Raw genomic sequence first — 12,431 nt, forward strand, 5'->3', positions numbered from 1 at the left:
TGGAGCAGTCACCAATTATGCCGGGTAGTCAGATGTGAGGAGGAGGTGGAGGAACACTTTTTTCACACATTCATACAGAGACACTCTTTTTACACATTGCAGCAGGTCTCTTTTTTATTGTTTTTTAATCAGAGTCAGATTCAAGAGAGGCTACCGGGGCTTGCAGGGTCAACTCCTCTTGTTCCATCCTTTGTATTTTGGCAGCTGGCTTCTTGAAAAACATGTCCAAGGTGGTCTGTTTCTCTCTCTTCTTCAACACCTGTTGGAAATGACGGGCAAGGGTGTCATTGTAGAGATCATTGATCCTGTTGGCCTCAGCTGTGTTTGGATAGTGAGTGTTGGTAAACTCCTGAACCTCTCCCCTTGACAAGGAAGTCCTTGATGGCATCAGTTGAAATTAGTTGATTGGATTGCTCCTCCGCCTCGTCAGATAAAGCTTCCCTTTGAGCTTCATCGTGTTCCTGGGCCAGAAGTGCTTGGAGCTCTTCAGTTGTCAGCTCTTCTTGGTGTTCTTCAATGAGCTCCTCCACATCCTCCATTTCCACCTCCAATTCCATCTCTCAGGCCGTTGAGATGATCTGCACCACTTCTGTATCCTCAGCTGGTTCTTCCTGGGTTCATTCAGGAACAAGCCTCTTCCAAGCTGAATTGAGGGTCTTCTGCGTGACTTCTCCCCAGGCCTTTTGGATGAGTCTGATTGCCACACATCAAACTTCTCTTTCCAGAACTTTCAGACAGTCATGTCTCCACAGAGCTGACATTCTTCAAACACCTTCATGAAGAGAGCTCTGGTGTACAGATTTTTGAAGTTGACAATGATTGCTGATCCATTGGCTGAAGGATGGCAGTGGTGTTTGCTGGCAGATACTGCACCTTGATGAAAGGATAGCTTTCTTCCAGGATCTCCTCCAGGTCTTTGGGTGACCAGGGGCATTGTCCAGTATCAGTAGGGCTTTGAGCGGCAGCTTTTTGTCCAGCAGGTATTTCTTTACAGCAGGAGCAAAGGTTTCCAGGATCCATTCCTTGAAGACAACCTGGGTCACCCAGGCTTTTTGGTTAGACTTCCAATGGACAGGCAGGTTGGACAAAGAAGAAGAAGGAAAAAAAAACAGCTTACTCTTCTGCAGCCAAAGAGAAACTGTTTTCAAAGGCTCCCAAAATACCTACATCAAGAAGCTATTCTGGGAAGCCAAGAAGGGGAAAACATCTAAAAAAGCAGATTGTCATTGGCAACGGCAAAAGAGTGTCATTCACACTTGTTCGCAGAAAGTCCATTGTTCACCTCACGTATCTGCCAAACGGAAAGTCCATTGTTTGCAGCCAGTCCGTTGCTCGAGTCACATAACGGCCAAACAGAAAGTCCGTTGTTCACAGCGTCCGTTATATGAAGCACCACTGTAATTTATTCAAGTCAATTCAAATTCGACAGCATTGTTTATTTAACTTCATATTTTCTATTTTATTTATAGAAATATCAATTAAGAAAAAGATATTTATTTTATCTCCTAATCCATCACTAAACACCGACCATTTAACATCATATAAGAAGCTTTTAAATAAGTATAAACATAGGTAATATAATATTAAAAACTCAAAAAATAAACAAAATAATATAAATGTTAATAATATGCTTAAAAAAAATACACAGACTTTCTAAATTAAACTTGTCATTTACTTCATGTCAAATAGAATTGGCTGAGAAAAACAGTAAACAAAGCTATCACTTTAGTGATGAAATTAAATCTTTGGCATTGAATGTGTATTTCCATAATTCTAAAGCTTAGTTCACACTGAGTGTGATTTGTTGGTGAAAGTAAAAAACAGAGCGAATAACACATCAGACATGACGTTGTTTCTGGCAAATTGCTTCAAACTTCGGAACTGTCAAGCTTTTCGAAAGTGAAAAAATTTTACTACCAATTGTATTCCCGCTAATTGTCACATGGTTCTTATTGTTTTCCAGATGGCTATACAAACTTCCTCACAAAATAGAGTAGATGTTGACTGATCTTTATAAGAAAGGGAAGCTGTTTCATTTTTGTATATAAAAATGAATCCAATATATAAAGATATTCAATGAAAGGAAAATCGGTGGAAGTTAATTGTGGAGCATTTTAATTTGAAAGGTGAGTAAGTTTGCTTATTATAGGCCTAACTACAAGTACAAACTATTCGGTGTAAAATGAACAATCAAATTTGAAGCACATGCATTTGTATATTATTTCTTATGTAAATAAATGATTTAGGTTTTAAACATATAAAATTTGGTAAGTTAAATAGCTTAATTCATATTTAATGGTATGAGAAAAATATCAATAACTTAATTATTAACCATAGAGTTTATGCAATATTTTGATAGCAATAGATTTAAATACCAAAACATTCTAAAAATATTACTAATAACAAATTATTGTGAAACATTGAGGGGTGGTTTTTTTTTTGTAATAATTAAATGTAAATTAAATTAATCAGTTTCAGTCCCCCAAGAATACACTTATAAAAGCATTTTAAGTAGAATTTAACACAAATTTAACAAGAAGTTTACAAGCCTAGCATATATAAATCATTAAAAACAAAAAAAAAATACCCATACAAAGTACAGAATACTACTGTATATTGAATGAATGCCTTGTAAAAGTTATTATGTATTTCTAAAATAATATAAGGAAGAAACAATGCTGTTAATTTTAACTGATTATTATTAATAAATATTTTAACATGGAAATTTTTTGTCTGTTATTATTTTGAAGTTGAAGAAGTAAAGAAAAAATGGAAAAACCTACTAAATACCTACAGAAAAGAAAAAAACTGTTAGATGAGAAAACCAGAAGTGGTGCTGGTGTTGATTACGTCCACAATTGCAAATGGAAATGGCTTTCCCAAATGAACCTTCTAATGAATGCATTCAATGGACAAGATGGACAATTTTCACAGTATGTAACAGAAATATATTAAGTATTATAATGAATAATGATACAAGACAATAAATAAGAAGTCATAGTTAAAAACAAATTTTTTTAAAGTTGAAAAATAATCCAGATAAAACTTCACTTATACACTTTTTCTTTATTTTATTAGAACTTGTAGCAATCTCTCATTAAATGATGTCACACACAGTGAAGATTTGGGAGAGATGTGTAATCAGTTGTTCTATCCAGGAAGTCCAGATTTTCAAAGTGTTTCAATGTAATATATTATTGCATATATGTTGTTAGTAAATTAATCAGTCCTTATCTTAAATTATTTAATAATAATATTAAATGCTCTTACATACATTAAATATTCAGTTTCATTTATATATTTATAATTTTTAGGGATATTTCAAAAGTTGTATCGGTACCATGCACATCATCATCGACAGAAGTATCTTCGACGCTACCAAAACATCAGGAAAAAAATAAGGATGATGATGTGCATAATTTAATTCAACTAATGGAGACAATGCTAAACAACCTCAAAAAGATGATGAACACTATCATTATTGTATCAGTTAAGCTGAGCGATTAAGAAACCTGTCTCCACAAAAGTGACCAGCGGCTCGCTTTTGTGGAGACAGGTTTCTTAATCGCTTTTTGTAAATGTATAATAAAAATGTAAACAGATTTTTACATTTTATTATACATTTGTTATTCTATAGATTTACATAATTTAATTGCTATTGTAAAATATTATTTCCAAGAAAATAAGTATCAAATTGCTCTTTAATGTCTCTTGCACATTGTGAATAATTATGCTGTTGACTTGGTCTTTGAGGAAGAGATGATCTCCTCTCTCCACTGAACTTTTGTAATAGTACCATCCGCAGCCTCTTTGTCAGTAAAATAGGAGGAGACAATAATATTTCATTTCTGCATTAACTTTCTTTTATCAAGAAATTATGCAGACACACACAAGATTTTATGATGCTATCCACAGTTTATGGAGAAACTTGAATGCATCTGCATAGAATCCTTCAATGTGCAGAAAGAATGCCAAATGTATTTTCTACTATATGTCTAGTTCGGCTGAGTCTGTAGTTAAATATTCCTTTTTGTTGTTAACTGTCTGCCAGGGTATGGTCGAAGTAAATAAGCTTTTAATGAAATTCCTCATCACCAACCATAAAATATGGTAGGTAATCAGGCATTCGACTTATTGGTGATGCTTGTGGCCAATCTAATTTTTCTGTTTCTAGCAATCTGCCAAGACTCGAACAGGAAAATATACCACCATCGCTTCTTCCACCAACTCCTCCAATATCAACATACAGTCTAACTCGTTTATAACGTCATTGGATGTAACGACAACCCTAATATAATGTCAAATTTTTATCGATTCCACGATTTTACTATACTAGATAATGTTAAAAAACCCGCTTGTAACGACATAAAACCCTGTTTTAATGTCATATTTGAAGCACTCCCAAATTTACAAAATTAGATTACAAATTTTATTTAAGAAAGAAAAACTACTTGTTCAGTCCTAGGGTCAGAGTCCACTGCCTAGAACGACTGTGGGTGATGCTCTCTCCACCTGACTTCGGTGGGTTGAAATTCGCCACTTTTAAACAACATGACGATCGGTTATTACGTACTCATTTTTAAATTACTTTATGCTAAATTGTTAAATATTCTATCATTTTTAATATAACATATTATATCAAATAGTTTATAAAGAAATAATTAAATGATTTTTAATTGGCATACATTAGTTTAACCTTTTGTTGCCTTTCGATTCAACATTATTCTCAAAACTGGAAGTTCCGCCATTATTGAAACTTAAGACAAATAGAAATTTCTTATAAAAGGTAATTTTTCACATTTTTAATTACATCAATGTAAACTTACACATAATAACATAAATAAAGTTTATTTAAGCATGTAGTTTGCATTTTTATACATACGATACTATAAGGGTTAATAAATTATTACTATCATAATAGATACAGTATACTGTATTACCATTAAGAAATAATTTTACGGTAATACATACGATGTTAAATTAGAATGGAGTTTATAATAGATTCTTAAACACACTTGGTACTTTTTATGAGACTGAAATTATGACCTCGCAGATAACGATACTCGGTTATAACGTCAAAAACTTTCCAGTCCCATGGATGACGTTATAAACGAGTTAGACTGTATATAAATCTATGTGGCATCACTTACAGCTAGGAAAACTTTACTGAAGTTGCCTTTATAATTATAATATAGTCTGTAATTGGAAGGTCAAACCTTTTGTATGTGTTTCCATCTATTGCACCAACACAATGAGGAAAATTCCATCTTTTAAATTCCATAGCAAGATTGGCAAATTCCTCTCTGCTTGGAAACTTCACATAATCTTTTGCCAACACATGCCAAATAGCTTCACAAGTTTCTTTAATGATGGTGCAAACAGTTGATCTACCCATTCAAAATGCAAAAGTTTGGGAAATTTGATAATCTCCACTAGCTAAATACCTAAAATTATCAAACATATTTTTACTAAAAATAATAAATAATTTATCACTTGCATTTATAATTATTATTACATTTCGTTATTTTAAAAAAATATATAAATATATATTATATAAATTTTCGATATCAATATAAGACGAGATCTTGGAATTAAAAGTCTTATTTAATTTAAAATATAAGTTTTAAATATCAATTTTATATTTAAATCCGCTCACACAATCAAGAACCTTTTGTCCACTTTTGAACAATTTTTTACGGATTAAGAAATTAAATAAGGAATCCTATATCTTATATTTAATTGTAAAAATTATTCTCAGAGTCAATGGATAAAAGTATTTTAAACTTATATTGGTGGCAAATGTGAGAACTGGAATTTCCTCAGAATTTAACTTGTAATAATTCGTTTTAGGAATTTTCCCCTACTATAAACATCCTGTCTAAAAACGGCCCTGGACGAGAAAATATGCGTCCCCGGCCAGATAACTGTCAACAATCCTTTTGTTCTTAAATTGTATCTAGATCGTCTTGCAACCTTAGTTTACACTTAACGTCCGAATTCGTCATGTATTTTGAATCCCGGGAACACCTATGACCCAAATCGTCATCCACCTATGATCATGTGACTTAACTTCCCAGGCTGAAGCTATAAAAGCCACTCCTTTCCCCTCCTCCGGGGAGTCTCTTATCATCTGCCGGACAAACACCGTCGCAGGTCGTCACTGACTCGGACCTACTGTCCGAACGTCTCCGCACTCAGTCGCGACTATATAAAACTGTGCCTATTTCGGATACTACTCTCCACATAGAGGATATCCAGTGCTAACTCTAAGGAAACGCACTAATGAGGTATGAACTGAACTGTAAGCTCTCTCTCGAACCCTACGCGACTTAGGGAATTTAGTCAGATTTTGTATTGGTGTCCTTTGTTAAATTTAATAAATCTTGTTTTAATTGTTAATTGGTGTCCTCTTTGTCTCGAATATCGCTTTCGCCTTACCATCGACCCCATCTCACCTCCTATCCACTCGCCCGACAAAAAGAGTCCCTACCCTCGGAACCGAAACGAAACTTTAGCCATCTTGACAAGCAAAAGGTCAACGACCTGTTACCGGAAAGGGGAGATATGACTTCTCCTACCTCCCCGTTCTCACATATTGGTGTCACTCGAGTGGGGTTTTGACCCTTTTGGAACCCTGGTAGGCACCAGAAATCACATATCGGTTGGCTCCGGACTCACACAAAAAATAAAATTTAAACAAACTAGAAATATATCAGAGACAAGTATGCTTGCATGCTTATCAATATAAAATCACAAATTCTGTTTTATTTCAATCAATTAATAGTAAAGATCACTTAATAAACTCAAAATTCCTTACCTTAATGTGAGAGAATGTTTAGATCTTCGGAGATATGGATTTACGAAAATTCATATATTTTTTACGTATCAATGGCTCTACTCTACAGAGCAATTCGTCAAATAATTCTCTCGTCATTCCAAAAAATTAAAAAGTGTTATAATAAATTTTTTGTTATTCATATATTTTTTTCTTACTAGAGAATAAAACTTAGTATAAACAGTCCTACCTAAAAAAAACTTTGTCATTCAGTCTCATCTCTCACACCAAATTAGCAGGTAACCGTGTAATTCAGTTTTTTAATATTTCTGTCACCCAACATCATTTTCTTTTTGACATGTTTTTTTCTCAATAAATAATCAAGCATGGATAGCACTGGAATATCAGAAGCGGCCATTTTGTTTTTCGAGATGAGTTTTCTCTTGCTTGCAAATGATTGGCTGCTTAACCTCTTTCTTTAATTGCAGAAAATTTTGATGATAGTAAATTATGTTCCTTTTTTTTTGATGAGATGTCTTTTAAAACATCATCTGGAATATAATGAATCAAAAGATATTGTAGTTGGTTTTAAAATTTTGGTGATGAGTTTACAGATGGAATTGCTGGGTATATGCTTTGGTATTTATGCTTTGTGGCATAACTTCTAATTGGAAATTACCAATTGGTTTCTTCTTTTCTGAAAAAGGAATAACTAGTGCAAATAGACAGCTTTTGTTCCATTGCATTGAAATTATTAATAACATTGGTTTAAAACTGAAAGTTGTGGTTTGTGATCAAGGTGCAAATAATCAATCTTTATTTCAGTTATTAGAAATTTTGCCACAAAAGCCTTATATAATTAACAATGAAGAAAAAATTCACTTTATGTATGATGTACCAAATTTGTTCAAGTGTATCCTAAATAATTTTCATAAATATAGTTTATCTGGAGGAGAAAACAAGGCTTTATGGCAATACATTGTTGAATTTTACAAAAAGGACAAAAGATAAGCCATTAGAGAACTATCGAAATTGACAGACAGGCATGTATATCTTCCTGCATTTTCAAAAATAAAGGTAAAATATGTAACTCAGATACTGAGAAAAATAGTAGCAAGCATTCTTTCAACACATATTCCATGTGGTTCGCTTCCACAACATACAAGTCATACTGCTAACTTTATATTAAAAATGGATCAAATTTTTGAATTGTTTAAATAGTTCACATATATTATCTCGACTGCTTAGACTTTTTAGATAATCGTAGTTAATTCAAAATGGCAGCTTCCACATATAAATGGGCTAAAACTATCGATCGTATCTGTTTTGAATATATGGGAAGACTTAAAATTCAATAATATCAACTTTTGCAAACAAGAAAAGTGAATAAAGATGGATTTGAAAATTTTTTTTTTCTGTTATTAGACAGAAAAATGGAAGTTGTAGCAATCAATCTTGTATACAGTTTCAAAATTCATTGAAGCATATATATTTGGCCAATTTATTAAAACTATCCAATAAGTAAAATTGTGAATACGACGACGACAAATTAGTTAGCTGCATAAAGAGAAAAAGAGCAACTATAGAAAGTATAATTCCTTTTCATAATAATAATACTTTTGATGACAAAATAACATTGCTTGTTGAATTTGACATTATAATAGAGAATGCTTGTTACTACATAGCAGGACGGATTGCTAAAAAAGTTGTTAAGCCATTCTTATGACCTATGTAACACCGTTATTAATGATGCTTGTTTAGAAAACCAGGCTCAGTTTTTCACATATTTTAAAGTGAAAAATAAATCATGTTTGGAATTTGGAAGTTTAGCTATTTCTACTGATTCAGCTTTTTAATTTTGTAAAAATATTGTGAAATTGTTTTTTTTTAAAGTATAGATAACATATTACATAAACCTGGTATGCATTAAAAAATGTTAGGTTTTATGCAGTCTGTGAAACAGATAATTTGTTGATGTGTTCTACAGACAAGCTAAAACATATATTTTTAATTATTTTATTAAAATAAGAATATTGTGGTTAATTAAACTGAAAAATAAAAACTTATTAAAACCTAAATAAAAAATTAAAATATTTTATCATGTATGAAAATACACATATTGCCGTAAGCATTAGTGCACCAAGGAGTTGTCATATCACTGCAAAATTTGGCATGCAGATAAGTCTAAAGCAGATATGATTAGAGTTATAGTGTGATGGCTCATTGTGTAATGCCAGCAGAGGGCATTAAAGTGTGTTTCCTTTGGCCTATAAAAAAAAAGCACACAAAGGCATCCTGTCTGTAGTTTACCTGTTGCACAGGGATGCTGTAATACTAGACATGACTTTAAGGAACATTTACCATGAGAATTCACAATTGTTGTTGTTTTGTCTATGTTAGGAAATTGAATCTGTGTCAAGTTAGCTGTAATGTAAAAATTAACTTTACCAATTATCAGAAATACTTGAGTCCTTATGTTATATGATAATGATAAATCTCTGCATTATATGATAACTAGCAGATGAGCCCGGTGTTGCTCGGGCGAAAATTTAGATTATTAGATTATAGCCGATCTTACCCGTTTTCACCGGGTGCAAGAATTAGGTTCACTCTCCTTCAAGACTAGAGAATTTTTAGATGGGTCTAAAATATGTTTGATTTCCCACAAAAACAAAAAACTGCATCTATAGTAGTACAGTAGAATCTGAGTTCAGGGTAATCCTTAACTACATCCTCCCAATTTCTTGTTTCTGGTATTCTCACCTATCTGGTGTCCAGTTTATAGATTCCTGTGCATTAATGATGTTTAGATGCTTTTATAATATGTAAATGAAACTTTGCTCCAGAATTCTTATGTTCTTAATGTTCTTTAGCTCTTTTTAGTATACCCTATATGCTACCAGTTTATGAGCTATTAAATCATTGGAGTACAAGTGACTATATGAACTGATGTTACCTGACTTTCTGTACACTTTGCTACAATATTGCTTTTTTGTTACAAAAACAATTACATCCAAAAATTTTTCTTTCAATAAACTTTTTTGAGCCATTTTGAGAGCAAAGTCCACTTTATTGTTGTTAACTGCTTTGAAGAAGTCCTGTACTGAGCAATAATTGTTCCAAATAAGGGTTAGATCATAAACATTGATGCTCTAACCATTATTGTTCATGACTTGTTAGAACTGGATACCAGAAACAAGAAATTGGGAGGATATAGTTAAATGCTTGCAGGACATTCTAGATACTGTGGTGGGCATTTGTCCAAGATCAGCAGTCAGGTGTCTGTCTTTCCACAGAGTCATCAGGACAGAAGAATGATGAAAAAATTAATACTTTTAGTTGATCTGGGAAGTGTGTTAATACTGCATGTGCGTGTGGTTTGTTTTAACAAATTAGAATGAAAATGTGGTTTTAAATATTGATCGATCCATCAAAAACAGTATAAAAGTTTGAATTCAGTTTGAGATAATTTGAGAGAAAAAAAGGTTGAAAAATACTGGTCTAACTGTTTACATAAGACCTGGCAATAAAAAGACCATATTTTAGAGCCCTTTTTTAATTACAGCATGTTTTGGTTTACCGAATATAGTAGTATAGAATATGGTACATCTATTTAACTTGCTGATTTGAGTTTGAGACCCCTGTTCTAGCCTGATAATTAATCCAGCAACATTATTTGATTGCTTTTATAATTCAAGCTTGCTCTTCTATGTGATTAAAGGGTTTTGTTTTGAATTCAGTTATCCAGTTTTTAACTTCTCTAAGCATAATTATAATGCATACAGAAAGAAATACTCATACTATTTTGATTACATTTTTACTATTTGTTCCCTCTTGGATCTAACTGCAACTATTACAATGCTATTTTAGTAAAATTTGTTAGAGTAGAAAATTCAAATATACTTAGATAAAAACTTTTGAAGCTAATTAAGATAATTTATACTTTGTACTGAAACTATTTTGAAACAATTGAAAACTGATAAGTAATATGGCTTATAGCAGACGTGGGCAAATGCGGCTCTTGCCGAAAGTGTCAATTTCTGTTTTTTTATTATTATTTTTACAATTTTATTTTTATAATTTTGTGAAAATATGTTTATTAAAAAAAATTCAATATTTGTTTTATATTATATAATAAAATTGTGCGCCTTACCATACTATCCGTCACGACAGTACAGAACTGCGGCTCCCGTGCATTTTGCAAAACCTACATTTTGGCTCCCACTGAACTCTTGCTTGCCCACCCGGCTTATAGTATTGATTACATCTTCAGAACTGAAATTTTTTGCTTAATTAAACCATTAGAAAAAATCTTATATAATAAAAATAATAATCTTACAAAGAAAAGCACAGAAATCTTACAAAAAAATCACTGATTTTCACATTTACAAAATGCATGATCTACTTTACTTATAAGAGCACTAACTATTAATGTAAATTACAGTAGAGCATCAATTATCCGATCCCCGATTAACCGACCGCGTTCTAGTCGGCAAATTCAAACGTCCGCTAGTGATGTGGCGCTACAATATTTGGTTATGTCTTGGCTACTTTAATATTATTTTTGTTAAATTTTTGCATGTTTTAGCTGGCAGCACTGGCTCGACCACGAAAGGGAGGCTAGTATTTAAACCGGCCTAATACACTATACTAATAATGTATTTTTTCATACTTTTCGGTTATCCGACCAATCCCAGTCCCCAATTGAGTCGGATAATCGATGCTCTACTGTAAATGAAATTACACTAATACAGTAACTATTCAGTGACATCTTTGTGGTAACAATTATTAAAAATAAAAATGCTTCCAATACTATAAAAACAATAAGTTTTTGTCGGTACTTTGGAGAATACAGTGCCAACTTTTCTCCATTTATAGGAGCATGTTCTTATACCTGTGGAAATACAGTATATTTTCCTATGTAATCTAGACAAAGTTTGTAAATATAACAAAAAATTCATTTTTAAAATGTGAAATGCATGTGGTGATGAATATTTTTTTCCAGTACAAAAATCCTCAATTTATATATTTATACAATAAATTATATTTTATTAAGAAAAGTAATACATTATCCTAATTTAATATCATTACATGGAGAAGAAAATATTTGTTTTAACCATCACAGGAGTGTTAAAAATATGTGGCAGTGATAAATTATTATAAATACTGTATAATCAATAATAAAATTTCAGCAACAACAATCTGAGAATAAATCCCTTATGTACAATTTATACAAATAATTCAACTTTTTTTAAAACACAACATAAACAATCATTAACAGAATACAATTTAAGCAAGTTTATTAACATTAAAAGCTTAATATGATATATATCAATATACATATATAGAAATAAATATAAACAGTAGAAATGATATTTGATCTGTGAAATATATTACAATGAAATCTATGATTACACGTTATTTTCAACCATTAAAAGTCAAATTTTGCCAAATACTAATATTCCATGTAGCTCGAAGAGTTGAAAATAATTCAAATATTCTTTCGTTATGATCAAACTGATGTTCCATAGTGACTAGCATTTGAAAAATATAATCTGCCAGCTGACAACCAAAATATGATGCAATCAGACTGGCTCGATGCTGTTGTCAGGAATGTTCTTGTATAAATAAACTACGGGAAAGCTATTTGATGAAA

At 32.0% G+C, this 12,431-nt stretch overlaps 1 protein-coding gene and 1 long non-coding RNA gene across 3 annotated transcripts in view; one reads left to right on the forward strand and one right to left on the reverse strand.

Annotated features, from left to right (window-relative positions):
• Positions 1-2,750: 2,750 nt before the first annotated feature.
• LOC136976948 (uncharacterized) lies at positions 2,751-3,280 on the forward strand. The gene is made up of 2 exons (XR_010881006.1): positions 2,751-2,933; positions 3,079-3,280. It is a non-coding gene; the product is annotated as an uncharacterized lncRNA (long non-coding RNA).
• An 8,533-nt stretch (positions 3,281-11,813) lies between these two features.
• The window catches only part of LOC136976934 (kelch-like protein 20), a 62,175-nt gene continuing 61,557 nt past the window's right edge, over positions 11,814-12,431 (reverse strand). For both annotated transcript variants that reach the window (XM_067272322.1, XM_067272323.1), the window contains exon 13: positions 11,814-12,418. In XM_067272322.1, the coding sequence (XP_067128423.1) occupies positions 12,383-12,418 (36 nt within the window). In that variant the 3' untranslated portion in view covers positions 11,814-12,382. The remainder of the gene's footprint in view (positions 12,419-12,431) is intronic.

This window comes from Centruroides vittatus, unplaced genomic scaffold (genome assembly GCF_030686945.1).
Source record: "Centruroides vittatus isolate TY-2023 unplaced genomic scaffold, ASM3068694v2 contig_436, whole genome shotgun sequence".
NCBI lineage: Eukaryota > Metazoa > Arthropoda > Arachnida > Scorpiones > Buthidae > Centruroides > Centruroides vittatus.